Genomic DNA, 21,892 nt, shown 5'->3' with positions numbered 1-21,892 from the left:
AGGACCCTCATAGATAAGGCCGCCATTAATCTGGGTATTCTTCAAAACCTTAGTTAAAAGCCAAGGTAAATTCGTTACCCTGCCGATGTACTAGTACGTTTTCATTGGGCTTCTCGTTGCCTTCATTTTGTCCCCTGTGTTTCAGTCTTTGGGTGCCATATTTCAAAATATATATATCCTACAACTACCAATACTAATTCTTTTCCAACAACGTCCATTTCTCGTGACATAACGACACCATTTCACCTACAAAAATGACAATTGAATATCTAATTACTGGATCTTAAGTCTTACTGTCAGTCACTGCTCTCCTATCCAGTTATGCTTCCTGGATGACGCTAACAAGTTACCCGCCGATCGGCCTGATTGGTGCCTCAGGCCGGATACTATTTCCCGTTGGCGACCATCCACTGGATCTCTCCTTTCCCCAACATCAAATTGGTTACCAATCAAAGCGACTGTGCTTGGTTCCATTCTTCTTCTTCCCGCCCTGGATGTTCCGTGGCAATTCTGGAAGCTATCCATTCGCGCTATGCTCGACTCACCGAGGAACCTAACGGTGGTCCCAGAAAGATCGCTTGAAGGCGACCAACTAGTCCTCCACCGAACCCACTTCTGCGGCCGCCGTCGCCTCAAGCGCAACTCGTTATTGGTCTCCTCAAGCCACAGCCAGCAACGGTTGTCGCGGGGCTCGACGTAAGCGAGGGTGGGAATCTCGGAGGAATTCGGTCATGTCTGCTCAGATCTTGCTGGTCGTGATCTCGCCGTTCTGTTGGCCCCGTATCCGCTCAAGCTTGACGTTGACCTTCCCCTATCGTGACATCGTGGCCTGGTACGACTGGAGCTCGTTGTCTAGGCTTGCCGCACATGGCCACCCACGATTCGCAGCCAATCTTGGTCTCCGATCACCTCCGGAGTAAGCCCGCCCTTACGTCGGGTCAATTGACCCGTCAATTGCGATCTTGCAAGGCCTGCCGGTTCCGGAAAGTCAAGGTGCGTCCCGACCCGATACTAAGGTGTGGGCATGGGTCTCCGTTATGGGGGAATAGAACAAGACTGTCCTGCAGACGAATAGGATGATGGAGGAAACAAGAATATGGAGCGAACTGCGCTGCTAGTTGGGTGGGAGGAGGCCCGTGCAACCCACTTTGCTGGCTTACCTGCATATGTGTAATCCGACCTAATTGACGATCGTGAGAGACAGTGTGATCGAGTCAAGCCCTGCCATGCATGCTGTGCGCATGGTCACCCGTCCAAATGCCACTACGATACCAGTCCGGAAGATTCCCTGCAACCCATCAGTCAAGCCGATGAGATCCGTAACCTCCGGGAGGAAATCCGTGAGCTAACAGCCAGCCTTCATAACTGTGGTGCGTGCCCCAATCTGGATCTCCGATAGTCTCAGTGGGTTTGGAGGTGTTTCTGCAGCGTAAACAACTGACATTGGCGTTCTAGAACAACGGATCAAGTCTTCACGGCGGCGAGCCCAGCTACAAGGCCTCGTCAACGCCATCCGCTTAGCCCCGCCAAATGCCGTCAATCGACTCGTCGCCCAAATCCGAAAGCATCGCGGGGAAACAAATGAAGTGGCAATCCCGGTGGGACCGTTGAATGGAACGGAAGGTGGGTGTCCGTCGCATCCTGGTGGGGTACAGGCTATTGTTATGAGCGCTAAGTTGTCATGATCCGCAGCAGAACATGGCCCTGTCGTTCTTCGTCGGTCCCATTCATACGATAGCGACGACGATTCATTGGATTCGGAAGACGAGGTGTTCTCGCTCTCTGGCAGTCGGTCTTCATCAGAAGAGAGCGAGGACTCAAGCTATGGTTCGATAAGTCACATTGGATCGTGGAAGCCGATGCTGGATGTATTTATTGAACGCTTCGTGGATGCTTTCAGTCCGGTAGTCCAATCCAAGACAGGACAGGCCGGTGCACTACGACGGGCTGCCGAGATACGCATGTTTTCGCCGATTCTCGTAGATGCGTTCGAATCCGTCTCCATAGCATACTTTGGTCGGTCTATTCAGGATAAGAATCTTGAAGCAGCTGGCTTCCGCCTATACCCCCGTGTGCTGCGGAGTTTGCAGCAGGCGTTGCAAGATCCCCAGCGCAGCAAGGCTGAGTCGACACTAGTGACGGTGACCCTTTTGATGGCCTTTGAGGTATGATTTTCCTTTTTTTCTCTCTAGGAACTGTCCTGACTGCTTGTAGAGCGTGGAACGAACTACACAAGTGTCGCTAATTGCGCACGTTCACGGTGCACTGCGCCTGATTGAGCATCGAGGACCAGAAAATCACATACATGGGGTGGAGCATTTGCTGTATACCGAGCTGCGTCCTTATTGGGTACGTCTTCCTTTTAGTCTTTCTAATATCTATTCGCTCAGATAAAAACAGGTCGCTGCGGCTATTGTCAGTCGAACTCCTTCCGCCCTCGCAAGCCCGGACTGGATCAACTTGCCTTGGTCAGCCAACCCTGACCGAAGAGACATCCTGCATTACTTGCTAGACTTGGCGGTTGAGATCCCTGGCCTGCTTTGGCAATTTGACGATATTGAGGCTGCTCTCAAATCGGGCATGTACAGCCCACATGAGATTGGCGTGAAGCAAGCCTCACTATGGAGCGGTGTCGCTGACCTGACCGACCGCTTCCGCCAGTGGAAAGTTCAATGGGTTGATAACAACCCGGATGGGCCACCGCAGGAAGTCGAAGTCTCACCGGACGACACATTTCCTCGATTCCATTGCCGGGACTTTCGCACTGGGGGTATAATCACACCCCCAATATTTGTTTATCGGGACCTCCGTCTCGCACAAACCATGTGTCTCTACTACTCCACCCGATTGATTCTCTCGTCCGCCGACACGCGACCAACTGATCGCGTTGGACCTTTGGAACAATACTCCTTGGGTTGTGGCATTTGCCGGTCCTTGGAATGGTACATAGTCAATGCCCCAGGAAACATGATTAACCGACTTGCGTTCCCGGTCAGGGTGGCCTGGGAGGTGTTCCCGGATGGAGGGCCGGAACGGCAGTTCATGTATGAGGTGCTGAAATTGGTTGAGCGGCGGCATGCCCTAGGCCTTTGGGGGAGCAACATGTCCGAGATTTCTCCTCGGGCCGGACCCCCACGAAGCCAGTCTCCTGAGATGGCCACAGGAGCATGAGAGATGGGAAATATGAAGTCTGTGGGTCGCTGGGCGAATCCCACCGCATGTATCCGGTTTTGCCCGTCTCCGCATTAGCCGGTGGGGGTGCTTTCTCAGTAGCATCTGATAAACAGTGCAGCTCTGCTCATGAGAGTATGCCTTTCGGGGTTTCGCCATCTCTGTTAGAGATGCCTTCTTAACTGATCGAGAGATACCTACGGAAAAGGTTTTCCAAGCGGCATGCAAAACTCCCATCAGTAACTGCCGAGTCAGATACCTAAAGGTTATGACCCTCCATATGGGCATGGGTACTCTAGACGAAGGAACACTGAGCTTGTGAGTGGCTCAGCATCTGCCTTGGCATACCCACGGAGTCTGGTCAGCATGTTCCATATTAATGGTGAATAGATCACGTCAATAATAACCGGACAGGGTTGGGATCCTGTCATGTAATTAGGCTTCTCAACCAAAAGGCTATTTGAGTATGGCCTAATTAGCACCAAAGCCAAGTTTATATAGGATTACAGGGCTAGGCCGGCCGCGGAGATGCCTTCCGATCGGTCACGCCAATTATAGTGCGTATAGGCAGTGCCGGAGGGCGAATTAAGTAGTAAGCGGCATCGCCTTCTCCGAAATTCGACCGGCCCCATACAATAGGGGTTCAGGGGCATGGATGATCACTGGTTTTATAAGTCGATTCCTTATAAGGCTACATACGGGTGGAATGGTGAACCGCATCACGGCTCGCAAACGGTGCAGGCCCGTTCTTTATGCCGCGAGATAGCGAAATGATCGTAGCTCAATAATCGCCAATCCATCACTACAGTACAAAACGAACACCGGAAGGTTAATTTTTGAACTTTGACGTGTTCAGCTGCGTGGGTTCGAAAAGAAATTGTGGTGAGCACAGTTCGAGGGCGGCATTATTTAACGTTTCAACTCAAAACAAGCTTGATTGCCGACTCCACTCCCTGGCGGATCCACCATTGCTCCTGAGACAATATTTGCGCCAGAACGAATTTGAACCCTTTCTGATTTCAAGGTGGAGATAGCCTTCGTCTCGAGCAGCCTTCGAGGCCTTTTATAACTGCCCTCCGGCACCTTGGTGATCATGTCGGCTCACTGCTTCATCCTTCCTGCACTCGTTCATTTTCCTGCCTTGTCACTCTTTTCCCCGCGACCGGTTCGCTTCAACCCTTACGTTCTTTAACAAAATCCTCCGTATCAATCACCATGCGCTACTCCTCCGTTGCTATTCCTCTGGCCCTCGCTGCCCGCGCCGCTGCCGTCGAGAGTGATGTCTGGGCCTTCGGAAATGGCTTCTACACCGGTCCTCCCACCAACGCGCACATCACCAGAGCCACCTGGTCCTTGGTGCCCCCGGATGTTCCCTCGAACTACACCGTGAACAATACTGACGATGAGGTCTGGGTGTCGCTGTGGATTGGTCTCTCCTCCACCGCGGGTGACTACGATGCCGATCTCTACCAGCCCCTACTGAACTGGTCTCCCGACAACGAGTCCCAGTACGTTCATCACCTCAATGATTCTAGGAAGAGTATGCTAACGAATCAACTAAGGGGCTGCCCCGCCCCGGATGACGAGTGGTGTGTCGCCGCTAGCACGTACACTCCTGGTCAGTGATCCCAGTCTCCAACCTGGATCCGAACTGCTATACTAAATGATCTATTCAGATGGTCAGAATGGCCAAGCCTACGTGACTGTCCCCGCCGACACCCAGGTCGACTTTGAGGGTATGCTCAAACACCAAATCAAATTATAGTATGGGCCGCCGTCCTAACAAGGAATACAAACAGTCTACGTTGAAAACGACAAGGTCTACCAGGTCGTCACCATGAACGGCAAGACCGTCTCCAAGGAGAGCGACGGTATGTTCCCCCTAAATACCACCTTCAGACCGATGAACATCACACTAACTGAAAATACCACAGCCCTCGACAACCCCCTCCTCTACCTCTACTCCGGAGATGAGTGCTACACCGGCTCCGGTGACTGCGGTACCCTCCAGTCCTACAGTACGCTCCTCTTCTCCCCCACCAACCTCTTAACAAATAAAAAAAAATCTAACATGGAATAATCAGGCTGGAACAACCTCACCATCCACCTGAGCGCCGCCGACGAGAACTTCGGTGACACCCTCTCCCTGTACAGCGGTTCCTCCTCGAATGGACTCACCACCTCCGACAAGGGCAAGACCTGGCACACCGATGCTATCAAGATCTCCAAGGACACTTTCGCCAATGTTTCCGACTAATGGGCTGAGATGGATTGGTGCTGGTTGTAGAGTATGTATGTATGTGATTGCGGATATTATGGCTGCTAGACAGCTGCAATTTCGCTTCTTGTTTTTTACTTCGTGGGAGGTATGTATAAAATAGTATGAACATGTATATGTATCAAAGGCTCAGATGGAATATTGATATCGTTGCAAGTAAGATAAGGTGGTAAATGAACATTAGATATTGTGTTAAGTTATTGGTAGAATATATCCGTTAACTAGTAGGTTTCCAGGCTTGGAAGATTCGTGGGGGGTACCAGAACACACAGGCTTTTACGGCTGACCCCTGGAGCTTTAGTTCGGTGGGGGTTTCGCTCGCTGTTTGCCGGTCGAGTACTTATATAGTTTGGGGGATTTCCTGGACGTGCCACTGGGTGGGATTAATTGCTGATGGTGGTGATGTGGATATTGTATGCATGTATGCATATAATCTATGACTGAGCTGCAATATGGGCACATGATAAGGAATCATGAGTGGGAGAATGGGAAAATGTATGTAGGTTAAATTGACATTGTCTATGAGAATGCCGCTCGGTAGTAGTCTTATAGGCAAGGACACTAAGGGGTTGGATCTCTGGTCCTGGTATGTACATTTCTCTCTGGCTAATATGTCTGTCCGTCAATACTCAAGTGTCTGCTTGATCGCGTCGTATATCCCTGGGTATCGTTAGCATAATGCAGAAACGCATGGGATAGATATACGTACGCGCAACATCCGGAATCACAAACTTCTCATACATCAGACCCGTATGTGTACTCCACCCCGCGACTCTCTTAACCGGTGCCTCGAGACGCAAGAACGCCCCGTCCTGAATGGTAGCAGCCACCTCAGCGCCGACTCCGTAGTTGATCATGCTCTCGTGGACGACGATCGCCCGTCCGGTCTTCCTTACGCTATCCAATACCGTTGGTCGATCCCATGGGTAGATTGTACGCAGATCGATCAGCTCGATACTCGCCCCGAATGCCCTCTCTGCTGCTTCGATGGCCGCGGAGCAGAGGTATAGAGGCTGTCCGTACGAGACTATCGTCAGGTCGTTCCCTGGCTTAACCACCTCCGCTGTGTTTAGTGGGATGGTGTAGTACTCGCTTGGGACGTGTTCTACTGCGGCACGATAGAGGATTTTCGGTTCCATGAAAATGACGGGATTCTTAGACTCGAAAATCGAGGATAGGAGTAGGCCTTTGGCTTGGGATGGGGAGCGAGGCATGACGACTTGTACACCTGGAACGTGTGCGAATAGTGCTTCTGGTGATTGGGAGTGGTATCTGTTTCGTGATAAATCACGTTAGCCCATAGTCCTCCCGTACACAAGAAGCAATAGTAGGAGGGAGACGGTATGCCACCTACAAAGCACCATGTCCGACCGCACCACACGGCATCCGCACCACCATCCCTCCAATATCTACCCCTGTTGCTCCCTCCCGGAACCGAAACTTCGCCGCCTCGTTCACGATCTGATCGAAGGCCGGGAACACGTAGTCTGCGAACTGGATCTCCGCGACGGGCTTCATCCCCTGAGCTGCTGCGCCGATGGCAAAGCCGACGATCCCTTGCTCTGTTAGGGGTGTGTTGAAGACTCGTTCCGAGCCGAATTCAGTCTGTAGGTCCATCGAGCAGCGGAAGACGCCGCCAAAAGCGACGTCTTCGCCGAAGAGCATCACCTTGTTGGAGGTGGAGAGGGCGGTACGTAATGCGGAGTTAATGGCTTGATAGAAATTGATAGATTTTGAGGTCGGATTGCTGGGTAGGTCTGGGTGGTTTGAAAGGCTGGAGGCCGTGTGGTGGAGGAGCGGTGTCGATCTGTAGTCGATGGGGAGGTTCAGTCGTGAAGAAGGGGATGGTGCGGAGGTGGAGTATCCCCGGTAGGAGGGTCGGGGTATTGGTATTTTGGGGAGACGGAGTGAAGGCATCGTGGAGGACTGGCGGGATGTTTAGAGGTTCAGATAGTAGAATGAAAACGTCTGGAGAACGAGGGAGGTACGGGAAAGACCTCCCCCCCCCCCCTTGGTTTATCAATGAAGGCATCTTGCTTCATGCGGGGAATGCGCCCCGATCCCCGTGGATAACCGGGGTTGGCGGCCTGGATGCCTTGGTGCCTGAGTGCCTGCCGGGGAGGCTGAGTCAGCTGCTTCTGGTGGTTGCCGGATTGGGATAGCCAGGTGCATCTATACTCTCGTCTGCATAGGTCGTGACTACCTTTGCTCTTCTGCATCTTTCTCCATTCTCATCTCAATGTAGCATTTTCCATCCAAGTCTTGATATCTTTACGGCCAATGTTTTGCCATGCAAATGCATCGCTCTCAAAGCACCAGCAGTCCACGCTCTGGACGGTCGACACTGATGACGATCCCATGCTGTGTGTGTCCTAGACACTGCTTTATCCACTTCACCGTCGTAGGCATATATTTGACTGACTCCATGTCCTCTTCAGCTGATCTTCTGCCCTACATCCGTCGATCAACACGTGAACCTTTGCAATAAGCCAGTAATGCTCCCAATGACATTTTGGAATGAGGGTATCATATATACAGGTTGAGACAGATATATACAAACGGAGCGGCTTGTCACGTCCGATCCGCACATCAAACAGAACCATCGCTGTCGCTGAAGGCAACCAATTGGTACTCGCTGGACCGTGAGCGACACCGACGGAAATAACGGCCCCAGCCGCAGCACGTATAAAGTCCAACAAACAAGCCGACTCCACTGATGACAAAGGCCATGACAATAAACCAGTACTGAGGGTTCATGACTTGCTCAAAGCTTTCACCCTGCTCTCGCTGGAGCAGCTCCGTGGCGCCCAGAACATTGCCATTGGAATCTAATGCCGCTAGGCGAAACAAAGGAAGCTTGAGACCTTCGGGTATTTCGATCTCAGTCTCGAAGCCATCTTTCTGGAATTGGGACACAACACGGAACGTATTGTCATTCAAATCATCCGAGTCCCAAACTTCTAGTCGCCACGCAGCAACCTCTGTTGCGCCATTCCAGCTCACATACACGTGGTTTCCTAGTACTTCGGCATCGGGGACCGTCTGCGGTCGGCCAACCCAGGTGCCTTTATAGGCACGGTAAGATACTACTCTGCCAAACCCGAAGAAGGCAGAGGCACCGAAATGGGTGTTGCATAGCAACTGTCCGTCGGCACTGAACTCACTGAATGCAGCGCTATGGCCCCACTCGACTAGAACTCGGCCACTGTCGTCCAGAACTTGGACGTTTCCCTGCGACAAGGACCGCATTTGCTGAGGATGAAAGTACTCAGCGCGCAATGACGCTTGGCGACCGGCAACGTCAAGTTCGATGACGACACCACGACTTTGGTTATCCGGATCATCGTTCGAATGTGATGCATTGTCGAAAAGGGTCAAGGTACTGTTAGCGTGCCACCGTGCATCATGCTGCCAGGCGAAGTTGGTGGCCTGACCATCTGAAAGATCGTTGAACTCATTCAGCTTGCCGCCCAAGGTCCATAATACTTCACCAGTGTCCTTGTCTATGCAGCTCACGGTATGGGTATGGCGTGCGGAGACGATGTAATTCCCATTGTCATCCTTGTCCACACTATTGATGTGGTAGAAGTCAAACGCATACCCGCGCACTCTTCCCGACTTGCCCAAATGCTCGTATGTGGTGTTTATGGGATAATGCTTCGATGCGCGCCATTCGAAGATCAGCTCGCCCGTAGCGATATTTATTTCCTGGAAGACGCCGTCATATATCCACCCTAATTCGGGGCCACCAACAGGAGTCAGGTCGGCTGGTACTGGATCGTATATCGTAACGAGAGCCGTCCCTTCCGGGGTGATGTGGAATTCATGGAGATCGCCACCATAATTTCCTACCGGAGAAATCACATATCGTTGGGTATATGTCGAATCCAGCTGTCCAGATCAGCACGCTACTCTATGCGACAGGGTCGTGTGACACCTACCATATACCAGGCCCCATAGCCTCGGCCTTCGGTCTCACCACCTTCCCAGTATGTCAGATAGTCTGTGTCCTGATATCGCTGAACCTTGAAGTCCTGAGTTACGTCCCAGTTGTATTTCATCCACACCAGCTCCCCCCTGGAATCAAGGATCATAGGCCCCGGCTGGGCCACCGAGTCACCCCTAGGGGCTAGAAAAGTATATCGCGAGTCGCAGCCCGACTCCCATTCTGAGATCTGTACCGCGGGAGATTCGTATTCGAAGGAGACATAGCTTTTCGAGGGACCAAAACCGTATAATCCCAGGTCGTACCAACTCAGATCCGCGCGAAGCCTCAGTCGATTCAATTGGGGAACGGCGAAGGTGTAGAAGAGATAGGAAAGACTGATGATGGCGCCAATCGTAACGACATGGAGCGCTGAGAGCCTTGAACGTAGGCGATTGGCGCGAGAGAGGGCGGAAGTCCACGAGGACATTGGATCATCGCGGACGGACAGAGCGACGAGAGCTGTCCAAGGAAGGGAGGAAAGGAGACAAACTTTCGGATCTGGGGTAAGGCGGAACAAAAGGAACTATCGGGGACGATAGTCTTCTCGGGAGCGACGGCAAGGCGCAGAGTCGGCACTCATCATATCATCGAATTTTGCCTCCAGGCAAGTGGAATCTCAGCGAGAATAAGAATGTCGCATACGGTCGGGTCGGTCGTTCAGGAGAGGGTGGCTCCAACAGCTTCAACACCCGAAACGGATACCAAAGCGCCCCATCCACGCGGCGTCGAAGCGATCCATCGAAGCCGATATCCATTCGCGGCGGAGACCAACGACGACGCGAACGAGTCACAGTTGGTCGTGATTGGCTTCTACCCAGCAGTCTCCAGCACCGCCAAGAAAGCCACCGTGGATCCGGACCTGAAGCTGGCTCCACTATCGAGGTTATCACTTATCCTATCCGTGAAATCCTCCCCTTCGCGCCATTGGGGATTTTGGGACGGTCGCTGGCAATTAATTTTTCCCCACTAAGTGGCGGTACCAGCCCCAGCGCTGCGAGATACTTTCAATCTGTTGTCCTTGGCATAACAGCGCAAGATGAATCTATCTCCGAAAATACAATTGGCCACGGTGTTTGGACTTGGTACGGAGGTTGCCCGCGTGAGGCCAAGACAACGCTTCGGCTGTAACGATTGGAAAAAGCAGGGAAACCCAAAGTGTCTTTATCCGGGGGAATTATCTGATCTGTGGCGGACGATATCCTGCGAATGGCCTGCCCGAGTTGTGACGACTGGAGAGTGACGAGCGATAAGTGCTGCCGCTGACAGCCACTCGGACCCGCTCGCTTCGTCATCTACCGCACTATTCCTGAAGTTTACCTTTTTCCAAGGCGGATTGGTTAGCGCCCAGTTGGCCAGGGTCAATGTCAATGACCACCGCGCGATTACAGAATGCATACATTATTCCATGCGTGACACTCGATGCTTGGCTCTCTTTTAGGACGTGCACTACGACCTCAGGTGAAACGGGAGAGTGCTGGGAGATCACTGGCGGACTATTGATTGAGACAACTCCTTGCCCTGCGCGTGAAACCGATTCGGCCTACCCGCTTGTCTACACATATTAATGATTGGTCCCTAGACTTACAGTGGGGCAGCACGCGTGATGAAGCCTCGGCAAGACGGCTTTTCCCCGGTCAGATAGGGTCAGCACTTTATCGCCAATGAACGCAGAGCACTCGAAATTGACGCTGGTGAAGCCTGGAAGCCATTCATTATCAGCCGATCCTTCTGGAAGGACGTCCATTCCTAGTGGAAGCGGAGTGAGCTAACAGTCGGAGAACTGAGCGTGATGATGTTTGTGGCTTCTCCAAAAGTCCGGAGAAATACTTTCTTGACTTGGAAACTATAACGTGGTACACACGCGATTTGATCCTTCGTTTATCATGGCCCCCAGTTAGCAACAGGCACACTGGCGAATGATATTGATCAAGTGCTCAACAACAAGACACCGCTCACAGGCTAGCGGGAGCAGACATGGAGTACAGGCGGGGACAAAGCCAAAGACGAGCCCCAAGCGCAAAACAGTCAATTCCGCTTCGGCATTGATGCCATACAGACACCTGACCCAGCATCAACAGTTTGTTTAAGAGCTAACGAATCAGCATCAGGGGCTCGTTAGGCAGAAGTAATATTAAACCGGTATATCCGGAATCAAGCACAACTAGCCAGACTACTTGCAATTCCAAGATGACGCCATCGCACGAAGTCAAAGAGCATTTCGCGTGCACTGCGTCGTCTCATTGCCCTTGAGCTTATTTTGGCTTTCGCAACAATCGCACTGTGCTATAACTATGATGTCTCAACTGCAACGTCAGACCAAATTGGATCTAGCATCAATCTGGTAACCTGCCCCGAACCCGAGAATCCGAGGGTGGTTCGACCGGTGAAATGCGCACTGCCTGATCTGGTTTTGTTTGCGATCTGTCTCTGGGGATTCCAGTACACTATTGTAGGCTACTGAGGATGCTCAAATTATTATACGGAGACCGCGGAATTTGTCTGTCCGTTGTCGGCTGGGCTTGGCGCTTATGCTCTTAGAGCGGGCCGAGCGTGGGGGACAGAGTTGCGCGCCCTGAGCGATCCGGGATGCTCCGGCATCAATCCTGGCCATTCTGGAGGCCACTGAAAGTTCACTATTGTAGAGGTATTGGTCGATTGCTATCATAGTGTCTCCCGGGATGCTTCATTAATGGAGACCGGCGTTAGTCAGGTGCTTCGTCTTCTGAGCCGGCTTCAAATCCATACTCACTTGATTCTATGTGGTATGCCCATGGCAGGCTTGACGGCATCGGGCTATCGAAATGCAATGATCCTTCGAACAGTTCTCTGTCGTGAGCTTCGCTGATCCTGCGCATGACCATAAGTATTGATTGGCCCGCTAAGAGCATTGTCAAGCTTTCGATATCATCATCCGGGTATTACATTGAGAACCAATAGCTTTCTCACTTCTGACTTCTGTAATAGTTCCGACTCGGCCAGACTCGGTGAGAAAGTGCTCACATTGTCGTGTAAACAGCAACTGCCAAGCCCAGAATTATCCCATGTTATGCAGCTCTCCAAAGTATGCAGCGTGCTCAGGTCCCGCTTAGTGCTAACCCCCAAATCGGATTTAGCGTCTAGGCACCGACTTGGACAGTGGAGACTTTACTAGACAAGGGAATCCTACCCGGATAGTGTCTTGGTAGTTGGGATTGCGTGCTATCTTTTGCTATCGTCTTTCATCTGGTCACGTTCGGCACAGCACGCATGGAAATGATGCTTGCCAAGATGCCGATGGAGTCGCAAAAGTGTATTTTGCCAGTCCGTCGCGGACAATACAGCAGGGGCCGAGGTTATCCCGGGAAAAATATTGTGGGGTGCATATGCAACGGTTGATTAGTTTGGGACAAATCAAGAAGGGGTGAGTAGTATGCATGCATTAGGTAGCGATTTGCGATTTATCTGCTTGTACCTACGATATATCTCGTACCCGTGTTTCTTTCCTTCCTTGGCCCGGGCGGATATAATCTCAATTTATTTCCTGGATATTATGTGTGGATTCGACCCCGCTAGTTGTCAACGCTATGAGTGCCTATCCCTCTTGGCAATAAAAGGCCTTCCTGGGTCAATAATTGCTAGTCTGACTTGTTGCCCTAAGTGAACATTTGTACTTCTAGAAACAGAACAGAAGAGAGGATCGTCGTTTATATCGTCAAAGTGCGAGTATTCCTACCTATAAGAGTTGTGTTTTGCAGCACTTGCTGGTTTGTCTTATGCGTATGTCCAGTTCAGATACACGATGCCTTGAACATGGTCGAATATACCTAAGGATTCTTCTGGTGAAGAGTATTCTAACTTCAGTGGTGAGGCTGTTTCAAAAGGGAAGGTCTCATTCAACAACAACAACAACAACAACAACAACAACAACAACAACAACAACAACGGGGCTGCAGCTGCTCGCACCGACGATAAAGCGAGGGATAATGAGGAAAATGTCATTCGGTATAGTGGAATGAAGAGTAGTGGCGACGTGAACGAAATATTCAACACAAATCCCCATATTACCATCATATTGATTGGATGTCCAGGCTGCGATGAGGGAATGAACAAACGTTCCTAACCAGTATATGGCGTTGATAACGCCCAATTATTCGCGTGTCGTACGGTCCATGACTGTCTGCCGGACATCCAACGATATCATACCGTTCAACAGGGGTCGATAATATCCATTAGCTGACGATAGATGGTCGGTAGTTAACATTTATATCTCCGTCTACATCTGCGGGAGCGCAGGAAAGGATGTCACAGCTTTACAGAGACAGAGACATAAGCTTCTCTTTCATTCGAAAATTTGATGCTATCCACATCGTCAGGTCGAGGGTGAGATCCTTTATTTATCAATCCAAGCTGAGCAATGTTTTTGGAAGAGGAAAGTGTGCTTTTTGGCTCATCTTATCCCAGCGCAGATGAAGATAAGAAGCTGTTAGCCATATGAGCAATCACATTTGCTACTCGGATCTTTGCAAAGATATCATTCCTGACATTCTACACATAAGGAGAGTAAACCTTTTCCATGTATTTCTTTCCATCGAGCTATTACTGACACCCATATTTTAGTTGTAAGAAATTAGAGATAAGATTCCATAATACCTATGAACGTTTGGTACTTGACACAGCTTGGTTACGCTTTCTGCATAGTGTTCGATAAGGCAATTGAAAGACAATTTGGTCAGCTGCCACGACAGCACAAGCTGCGAGAATAACTAGTAAGCACACAGAATCAACCCATACATTATAATAATTGAAGCCCTTTCAAATACGAGTGTAATCATTCAACAACCATCGAGAGCAGATGTTGCCAGCTTATCCGCCTCCTGGTTGTATTCTCTCGGAACATGCCAGAACTGGACAATGACCTGCTCATCCTCGAGAACCTTCACATACTTCTCAATTAAACGAAACTGCTCTTGATTGGCAACAGGCAAGCCCTTTGCAGTAGTCCAACCATTGGTCTTCCATTTCAAGATCCATTCGGTCATTCCGCGTACCAAATACTCCGAGTCTGACTTGATCACCACGGTGTGAAGACTTCCTTCTTCATTTCCTGAGATTTCGCTAAATTTGTCCCAATACTCTTGCATGACGTGCGCAGCATGCAGAGCTCTCTGACAGGCTGCGAGCTCGGCAACCTGGCTTGTCTGTTTGAGTTCTGGCGAAAGAGTGACACTGTCATTAAATGGATGGTCATGGCCGTAATAACCCCCAGTTGACGCCCGGGCTCCGTCTTTACCATTATCGCGACACGCACCGTCAATTGCAATCACGATACAGCCAAGATGATAGATATGGCGGTTACAATGGGGGCACTTTTTTTCCGAGCCTGGGCATGCGAGAAAGACCAGGTCGCCTACTGGAACCTCGATGTCGCTCAAAGTGAAGTGATCTGGGTATAGTTCGTCCGGGAGGAATCGGCGATTCGGGGCGGAGACTGCCTGAGGCGAGATCGAGACAGATGAGCTAGAGGAAACATCTGTTTCGCGACTAGATGGAGAGCTGCGACAATCACTGTGCTTTTCCTCGGCGTGGAAGCTCTCTGGAGTACTCTGATTGAACCGGTCAGTTACACTGCTAGCAGGTTGCATAGGGGAAGGCCGCTCGCAGGAGTGCTAGGAAACTCCCACCGGCCCATTTGAGAGGCTTGTGGTCACCTGGCGAGACTTGGGCTTTCTCTTCTTGTGGTGTCGTCTCTGCATCTTTTAAAGTGAGCTATATGAAGCTACCTTCTCTGAGTAAGAATATTCTTGGAATGTGGTGAGCACGAGAGGGAGATTTCTCCTGGTCTGTGGGGTAAAACGGTGGAGTGTCCCCAGTCAGCAGCATGAAGGTTTATCGACCATCAGTCATTCAATTCACTTGGTTGTATCACGTGTCGACGACCACCCTCACACAATTGGTGATGTCAATTCACTTGATTAGTAGTAGTAAGCCACCTTCGTAGGTCTCGGCGCATCTTCCATTCCTGGTGATCCAACTGGGAATGCTCCAGATCATGCGCAGGCAAGATCCGGAGTCAGCTTCGAGGCATCGGGATTTTCCAAGTATCTCAATCAGCTTGTTGTCTATTGAGTTACTCATCCTGATGAGGGAAGACTGTATTCGTTTATTATCGGGTGTTGGTTCAGAAATAAAGACGAATATCTGCCTCGATTGGAAACTGCAAGGTGGACACTGATGTTACCATCATCATGATGCATAGATATATCGAAGCGCTTCACTCAACACCTGTTGAAGCTTGAGGCTCTTGGCATCTTGTCCATTGCATGGGGTGCTTTATATAATGCCAGCTGGTGGATAAGCGTCAAACCGCGGCAATCCAGGATGCGCTAGGGCTCTATATTTGGGCGTGAACCGGGAGCTTCAAGCTTCAAGCTTCAACTAAACGACGATCTAAGGTCCAGTATTTCCAGAGATATTATTTCAAAACCACTCAGAGCGTGAAACTTCCTCAGGGATACGCAGCTGGATTTAGCGACGATGAAGAAATGAATAGCAGGGGAGAAAGTGGAGCGGTAAATTAGCATCATAATCGGGAAGGGAAGTATATTGAAGGAAGGAAAAATCCCCTGCCTTTCTAATCTAAGTACAAGACAAATTTCCTGATGATCAGAGACACCGTTGATATGGCCAGCTGAACCTGGTATGCGGTAAGAAAAATTGGCTCTTGCTGCCCGGAATGTGCTGCGAAGTACTCGTCAGCGTTCCGCAACATACTCGAGGTTGTTGTGATGCGGAATCACATATGCCCGCCATGGCTCATCGAGTCTTTTCGGGGTCGATTTGATATACTCTTCTCCAAGACCTCGCACGTCTTTTTCACCCTGTATTTGCATGACCACTTGTAATGCAGAATCAATTGCGCCCGCAATCCACGTATGGTGCCGACTCAGATGCTCCCCTGCAAAATGAATGTTACCCTCCGGTTGCTTGGCGACCTGGTGGAACCGTGTGAATTGGCCTGGGAGAAACATAGCATCTCCAGTAGCATACTCCTGGCTCCAACACACATCGAAAGCATCGACGTACTGGTCGAAGACATCCACAGTATCATAAAACCGCTGGAGGTCATGAAGAGCGAGACTGATGCGTTGGTCACGGGGAATGGACTGCATGCGATACGCATCATTCATCCAGCAGTAGAGAAGGAGCACGCCAGCTGAGGGACTTCCGAGGTCGTTCGATGGATAGACAATCCATCGAAATCGGAGATCCGTCGCGCTCTGGCCACCAAAACAAGGTGACGGGGTCTTTTCCCAAAACCTCGTGCGGAAGTGTATCCCTAGTTTGTAGAGCGGCTCGAAATGCATGCTACGAATCGCTTGCTCCTTCATGAAGGACCATGTTGGACGGTCGTGGATTCGGTGAAGTGCTGCCGGTGGGATTGCAAGGATCACCTTGTCAAAGGTGCCGCCATGTGGCCCTGTTGTTCGCAAGGTAACCTTGCCATCTTGGCGCTCAACGATTTGGTGCACTCTTGCATTGGTGTGTATATTCTCGAGACCGACAAGCCGGACGGCACTTTGAACAAGACGCGACATCCCCCCCTGGACAGTGGCCCAATTTTGCGTATTGAAATCCAGATTCTGCATGATGATTTCGATGAAGCTGAGATCAAACTGGTTTGTCTGACTGGTCATCAACTCCACGAAATCGATCACTTCATGTGGCCATCCAGCGACTAGATGGAGATAGGCCCGAAACGAGATAACGTCATACTGCGATATCTGCGAGAACCCAAAATCGAAATCCTTCTGTAGCAGAGCCAGCCAAGGGCTGATCACTTCCCCCAAAAGCTCGCTCGCGGGTTTACCCTGGTACCTGGGCGGCAAGGGTATGTTAAGCCGGGCGGAAAGCTGGGGATTGTCAAGATTGCACCTGGCATTGTGAATAAATGCCACATTGTTGCTGTGCTCCTGTATGTAAGGGATGAGCTCTACTTTGTCGTCCTGTCTCCCGTTCACGTTGAGATAACGAATGAAACGATAGACACGGGAGTGCAATTTCGATCGAGGGATTCGCATAGCCCCTGCTTCAAAATACACGTTTTCGTCGAACCAGTGCGTAAATATTCTACCTCCAATGCGGTCCTCGGCCTCGAAGATAGTGACCCGATGACCATTGCGTTGGAGGTAGAGGGCCAAGTACAAGCCAGCGATGCCGGAGCCAACAATGCCAATGTCCATTATGACCATTGAGTGGTGCGTAGCAGATGAGGAATGAAAGAATTGAGGATAGCTAATGATAGAGTGACCATGTCTGCAACCAAGCCATACTATGGTTCAATGGAACCGTTGAAAATATAGAGTAGCGATTACATGACTGAAGATAAAGTACTGCGCTTGGGCCCTCGTGAGCGGCCAACATCTACATGGATGTGCAGGTGACGGATGTTTTCCGTACGGCACGCATGCAACGCAATTGAAGAAATTTATTCTTCAAGAAGCACAGTACTTTTGGGATGCCTTGCATCTCCGATGCATCTAGGGTTTCCCCGGGGAGATCGAACTCGACAGTGGTCCCTCCCCCAAACGGCGCGCGGGCGGCGGTCCGCCACTAGTTGCTGGGGAATCGATAAGCTTCCCTTCCCGCCTTACTACCAGATAGGGCCACGTCAGCTTGGACCGGGGTACCTGCCTGGGATTGCGCCTTGGTTCGAGGCTCATCTACCCCTTTACATGTCATACAATTGGTCCAGTAAGGTTACATTGGCGATGGTGTTATCAGAACTAGTCTCAGATCAAACCCCGAAGGAGTTGGCCACACCGGTTGCCCCATGCGGCACCACTCCCCCTTTAGTAGGGTACAAAGTGCTTAAAAAGGCCGCCACGGCCTTAGGTAGCCCGTAAATGCCGGTAATTCCTTGGTCGCTTTCATTTAGCGTTGAGCTTCCCTTGCCTCAAACCCCTAGCAAGCAACTTTTCTCAGCCCCGAGTGGACCTGAAATGGGTCGTCCGAATGCGGCCGGGGAACATGGTCTGTGCGCGCATGATTCGCCAGACAGCCCTTCGATCGCGCTCGATGAGAAGGAAGATCCCAAGAGATGGCCGAAAAGCAGAAAATGTAAGCAAGACCGGTCTGAGGGGTAAGGATGGAGTGAGACGGGCTGACTGACGATCATGGTTTCGTGACTCAGGGCTCTATACGACAATTGTGGCGCTGATGACGGGAGCCATTGCGTTTTGTTCGAGTATCTATACCGCAGGAACCAGCCTCATTACTGCCACCTTTGGATGTTCGCAGACGGTAGCTACTCTCGGAGTGACGACCTTTCTCCTGGGGTTCGCCTCGGGGCCCCTCATCTTTGCACCCTTGTCAGAAGTCTAGTCAGTCTATTTGAGAATCCTGATCCTCCTACCCGTCGTCGCTGCTTGCTTACGCGCCAAGGAACTGCTTTAGCGGACGCAACCCCATCTTCCGGCTGACATTGGGATTGTTCGTGCTCTTTCAGATTGGTTGTGCATTAGCCCCAAACATAGCTGCGCTGATCATCTTTCGATTCTTGGCCGGCTTTTTCGGTTCTCCGACGGTCACAAACTCTGGCGGGTCTATCACGGACCTTTGGCCGCAGAGTGAACGATCAGTCCCGTTGGCTCTGTTTTCCGCTGGTAGCTTCCTAGGGCCTGTCTTTGCCCCTGTAGCCGGCGGGTTTGTCTCGGAATACCTCTCTTGGAGATGGAACTTTTGGCTGGTGCTTATCCTGAGCGGGGTTATCTACGTGACATGCGTGCTCTTCCTTCCTGAGACATACGCCCCCAAGCTTCTGCGGGATAAGGCTCGACGTCAGGGAATTGTCCAGACTGGTCCTTCTCTCCAAGAGCAGCTACGGACCTGCCTCATCCGTCCCTGGCTAATGCTCTTCGCGGAACCGATCTTATTCCTCCTCTCTCTCTACATGGCCTTCATTTACGGCATCCTCTATCTCGACTTCACGGCGTATCCGATTGTATACAAACAGTCCCGCGGCTGGTCTTCAGGTATCGCGGGCCTGTCCTTTCTCGGAATGGGTACGGGCATGGCCATTGCGACCATAGCCTCTCCCTATGTAAACACTATCCATGGGAAATACGTAACCAAACTTGGTCCTGTCCCAGAAGCCAGATTACCCCACCTCATCATCCTGTCTTGGTTGATCCCTGTCAGCCTTTTCTGGTTTGGTTGGACCGCCCTGCCTCCGAAGCATTGGATTGTAGGAATCATTTCCGGGGCTCCATTTGGATTCAGCCTGATATTGCTTTTTCTCAGCATCACGTCTTACCTCACAGACTGCTACGGTCCGTATGGCGCGAGTGCCCTTGCAGCCAATGCAGTTTTCCGCTCCATATTCGGAGCTGTCTTCCCCCTCTTTGGAACATATCTGTACGATGGACTTGGCGTGCCATGGGGGTCTAGCCTGCTGGGTTTCTTTGCGCTAGCCTTCGCTCCTCTCCCGTGGGTATTTTATCGGTTTGGGCCTCGAATTCGGATGAAGAGCAAGTACCATCGAATGATGATGGGTGATGGAGCATAGGACTTTTAGATCAAGGTTTACGATCGTCATTAGAGCAGGCCACTCATAGATCACTTTGGAAGGTTACCTCGTGTATAGTAGGCAGACCAATGCATTGCCACCATAGATCTGGCGTGTGTGTGCACGTAATGCACCAGATTACTTCCAACCATTACGCAACTGCTCCTTCCGAACCACAAATAATATCGGAAAATGACTGCAGTCGAAGTCAACAATGTCCGAACTATCCCTGTACGTGCAGGACAGGCATCTTCTAAGCCACTCGGACTACTCCGTAGTGTGTCTCGACATGAGCCAGCAGCAGGATTTGTATCATGGGGAAGGAAAGAAACTGCCGCATAGGAAAGAAGAGGTCAAAAAGTACGATATGCACTAGATCACAAATCTCAACGTAGTGAGTCCAAGTGTGCTACAATCAAGTATAAAAGCCTTGACTGTAATTCCCCCGAAGCCCTCTCTGCAAGAACAATCTGCACGCATTGGAAGAACACAAGATTTGAAATCAAATTGCACCTTCTATTCACTATGCCCTCCAACAAGGCTCCCCCAGTTGTTGACTTTGGTGACTTTCTGTCCGGCGAGCCAGATCGGATGCAGAAATGTGCCCAGGCCATTGGAGAAGCATGTCGTACACAGGGGTTCTTTCAAATCATTAACCATCCCATCCCCGCCAGCCTCCAAAAGGAGATGATGAGGCTCTCCAAAGAGTTCTTCGCGCTTCCTCTCGAGGAGAAGATGAAGCTCGACAAATGTAAGCAGTCATAATGTCATGTGATCGTTTACCTTCTAACAATATCCTACAGCCCAGAACCAGCACAACCGAGGCTACGAGGTTATGTATGGCCAGATGATCGAGAACCACACAAAGCCGGACCTTAAAGAAGGCTTCTATGTGGCCCAGGACCTTCCCATGGATCATCCGCAGGTGCTGTCCCACAAGTTTGCCCATGGCCCTAACCTCTGGCCTGAGTCCATGGGTCCGCATTTCCGCGACACCTGCATGGACTATCTGAACCGCATCACAGCCCTGACCGAGCAGGTGATGCAAGCCATTGCCATGTCTCTGGGGTACGACCAACATTACTTCGACGAGTTCTGTACCGACCCCATGGCCTTCTATAAGCTATTGCACTACCCCCCTCAAGCCGAGGACTCGCATCCACTGCAGCGCGGAATTGGCGCTCATCGAGACTTTGGTGTCATCACTTTGTTGCTTCAGGGTGATGTTCCAGGTCTGGAGGTGTGGGATGAGGAAGCACAGGAGTACTATCCGGCTCCGCCTGTTGAGGGTGCCTATGTTGTCAACCTAGGCAATCTGTTTGAGCGCTGGTCTAACGACGTCTACATTTCAAACGTTCATCGCGTGATCAACCACTCCGGCACGGATCGGTACTCCATTCCCTTTAACTATAACGGCAACCCGGACTTTGTTATTCGTTGCATTGAATCGTGCCGTACTAAGCCGGAGGATGAGAAGTATGCTCCCATTTCTGTGGATGATTATGTGAGACAGAAGTATAAGGATGTTTATAACCGGGTCGGTATCTACAAAGTGGCCGAGAGGGCGGCATAGGTCACAGACTTCGCAACACGCTTTGTATGCGCAGGTTTCAGCTGGAAAGAATTGACTGTGGAATGTGCATTTTGATCTTGTATGCAAAGCTAAGTCTAGCTTGGAACGATTGTAGCTATGTGGGTGCTTTGGACTAAGTATTGCAATGCAAATCACGAGTCTCAGTTGTTATCCTCTACCTAAACATCACCTCAACAAGATTAATATGAGAAAAAACAAGGAGTTAAAAAAAGAAAGCGATGGGGCGAGGACCAAGGGAAAATAGAAAATTATCCAGTCTGTCAATTAGTGTAGCTATACCATACCCGTCCGTATCATTTCTAGACATATAGCTTGACG

General features: G+C 50.7%; 9 protein-coding genes across 9 annotated transcripts; 5 read left to right on the top strand and 4 right to left on the bottom strand.

The window, feature by feature from the left end:
- Nucleotides 1-867: 867 nt before the first annotated feature.
- On the top strand, nt 868-3,171 carry BO85DRAFT_383488 (C6 finger domain-containing protein; the record flags this gene model as incomplete). The annotated part of the gene is made up of 6 exons (XM_025656520.1): nt 868-993; nt 1,205-1,370; nt 1,456-1,623; nt 1,693-2,165; nt 2,215-2,349; nt 2,401-3,171. 6 exons carry the CDS (start codon nt 868-870, stop codon nt 3,169-3,171), a joined length of 1,839 nt encoding a protein of 612 aa, XP_025510670.1.
- Nucleotides 3,172-4,215: 1,044 nt separating this feature from the next.
- Nucleotides 4,216-5,610, top strand: BO85DRAFT_431167 (uncharacterized protein). The gene is made up of 6 exons (XM_025658326.1): nt 4,216-4,679; nt 4,734-4,789; nt 4,848-4,907; nt 4,971-5,042; nt 5,106-5,189; nt 5,256-5,610. The coding sequence occupies exons 1-6, from the start codon at nt 4,387-4,389 to the stop codon at nt 5,426-5,428; spliced, it is 738 nt and encodes a 245-aa protein (XP_025510669.1). The 5' UTR covers nt 4,216-4,386; the 3' UTR covers nt 5,429-5,610.
- Nucleotides 5,611-5,935: 325 nt separating this feature from the next.
- On the bottom strand, nt 5,936-7,453 carry BO85DRAFT_453841 (alpha-ketoacid dehydrogenase subunit beta). The gene is made up of 3 exons (XM_025661146.1): nt 6,804-7,453; nt 6,159-6,721; nt 5,936-6,109 (listed from the first exon to the last, which is right to left on the bottom strand). Exons 1-3 carry the CDS (start codon nt 7,364-7,366, stop codon nt 6,072-6,074), a joined length of 1,164 nt encoding a protein of 387 aa, XP_025510668.1. The 5' UTR covers nt 7,367-7,453; the 3' UTR covers nt 5,936-6,071.
- Nucleotides 7,454-7,987: 534 nt separating this feature from the next.
- BO85DRAFT_176809 (arylsulfotransferase family protein) lies at nt 7,988-9,966 on the bottom strand. Its single transcript, XM_025654328.1, has 2 exons — nt 9,391-9,966; nt 7,988-9,340 (listed from the first exon to the last, which is right to left on the bottom strand). Exons 1-2 carry the CDS (start codon nt 9,862-9,864, stop codon nt 8,039-8,041), a joined length of 1,776 nt encoding a protein of 591 aa, XP_025510667.1. The 5' UTR covers nt 9,865-9,966; the 3' UTR covers nt 7,988-8,038.
- A 102-nt stretch (nt 9,967-10,068) lies between these two features.
- On the top strand, nt 10,069-10,654 carry BO85DRAFT_524237 (uncharacterized protein; the record flags this gene model as incomplete). The annotated part of the gene is made up of 1 exon (XM_025665404.1): nt 10,069-10,654. A coding segment is annotated over one exon (497 nt), but the record flags the coding sequence as incomplete, so codon positions are not given.
- Nucleotides 10,655-12,196: 1,542 nt separating this feature from the next.
- Nucleotides 12,197-12,626, top strand: BO85DRAFT_176804 (uncharacterized protein). Its single transcript, XM_025654327.1, has 2 exons — nt 12,197-12,352; nt 12,402-12,626. The coding sequence occupies exons 1-2, from the start codon at nt 12,291-12,293 to the stop codon at nt 12,586-12,588; spliced, it is 249 nt and encodes an 82-aa protein (XP_025510665.1). The 5' UTR covers nt 12,197-12,290; the 3' UTR covers nt 12,589-12,626.
- A 1,456-nt stretch (nt 12,627-14,082) lies between these two features.
- BO85DRAFT_453838 (ribonuclease H-like protein) lies at nt 14,083-15,071 on the bottom strand. Its single transcript, XM_025661145.1, has one exon. The coding sequence runs from the start codon at nt 15,056-15,058 to the stop codon at nt 14,249-14,251; it is 810 nt and encodes a 269-aa protein (XP_025510664.1). The 5' UTR covers nt 15,059-15,071; the 3' UTR covers nt 14,083-14,248.
- Nucleotides 15,072-15,784: 713 nt separating this feature from the next.
- On the bottom strand, nt 15,785-17,835 carry BO85DRAFT_176780 (flavin monoamine oxidase family protein). Its single transcript, XM_025654326.1, has one exon. It carries the CDS (start codon nt 17,663-17,665, stop codon nt 16,169-16,171), a length of 1,497 nt encoding a protein of 498 aa, XP_025510663.1. The 5' UTR covers nt 17,666-17,835; the 3' UTR covers nt 15,785-16,168.
- Nucleotides 17,836-18,632: 797 nt separating this feature from the next.
- BO85DRAFT_463719 (putative MFS transporter) lies at nt 18,633-21,553 on the top strand (the record flags this gene model as incomplete). The annotated part of the gene is made up of 5 exons (XM_025661941.1): nt 18,633-18,796; nt 18,870-19,946; nt 20,259; nt 20,521-20,731; nt 20,784-21,553. 5 exons carry the CDS (start codon nt 18,633-18,635, stop codon nt 21,551-21,553), a joined length of 2,223 nt encoding a protein of 740 aa, XP_025510662.1.
- Between the last annotated feature and the right edge of the window lie 339 nt (nt 21,554-21,892).

This window comes from Aspergillus piperis (genome assembly GCF_003184755.1).
Source record: "Aspergillus piperis CBS 112811 unplaced genomic scaffold BO85scaffold_29, whole genome shotgun sequence".
NCBI classification, from domain to species: Eukaryota; Fungi; Ascomycota; class Eurotiomycetes; order Eurotiales; family Aspergillaceae; genus Aspergillus; species Aspergillus piperis.
This window is presented reverse-complemented; position numbering and strand designations above follow the sequence as displayed.

What these genes read in the sequence shown, in the direction of transcription:
- BO85DRAFT_176809 (XM_025654328.1), bottom strand. Translation starts at nt 9,864, where the DNA reads ATGTCCTCGTGGACTTCCGCCCTCTCTCGCGCCAATCGCCTACGTTCA. An exon ending in GCTATGGGGCCTGGTATATG is followed by an intron (nt 9,341 to 9,390) that starts GTAGGTGTCACA and finishes TGATCTGGACAG; the next exon opens with CTGGATTCGACATATACCCA.
- BO85DRAFT_176780 (XM_025654326.1), bottom strand. Translation starts at nt 17,665, where the DNA reads ATGGTCATAATGGACATTGGCATTGTTGGCTCCGGCATCGCTGGCTTG.
- BO85DRAFT_431167 (XM_025658326.1), top strand. Translation starts at nt 4,387, where the DNA reads ATGCGCTACTCCTCCGTTGCTATTCCTCTGGCCCTCGCTGCCCGCGCC. An exon ending in CGTCTCCAAGGAGAGCGACG is followed by an intron (nt 5,043 to 5,105) that starts GTATGTTCCCCC and finishes AAAATACCACAG; the next exon opens with CCCTCGACAACCCCCTCCTC. An exon ending in CGGTACCCTCCAGTCCTACA is followed by an intron (nt 5,190 to 5,255) that starts GTACGCTCCTCT and finishes TGGAATAATCAG; the next exon opens with GCTGGAACAACCTCACCATC.
- BO85DRAFT_176804 (XM_025654327.1), top strand. Translation starts at nt 12,291, where the DNA reads ATGACCATAAGTATTGATTGGCCCGCTAAGAGCATTGTCAAGCTTTCG. An exon ending in CTTTCGATATCATCATCCGG is followed by an intron (nt 12,353 to 12,401) that starts GTATTACATTGA and finishes CTTCTGTAATAG; the next exon opens with TTCCGACTCGGCCAGACTCG.
- BO85DRAFT_453838 (XM_025661145.1), bottom strand. Translation starts at nt 15,058, where the DNA reads ATGCAACCTGCTAGCAGTGTAACTGACCGGTTCAATCAGAGTACTCCA.
- BO85DRAFT_453841 (XM_025661146.1), bottom strand. Translation starts at nt 7,366, where the DNA reads ATGCCTTCACTCCGTCTCCCCAAAATACCAATACCCCGACCCTCCTAC. An exon ending in GCGGTCGGACATGGTGCTTT is followed by an intron (nt 6,722 to 6,803) that starts GTAGGTGGCATA and finishes ATCACGAAACAG; the next exon opens with ATACCACTCCCAATCACCAG. An exon ending in TGTGATTCCGGATGTTGCGC is followed by an intron (nt 6,110 to 6,158) that starts GTACGTATATCT and finishes AACGATACCCAG; the next exon opens with GGATATACGACGCGATCAAG.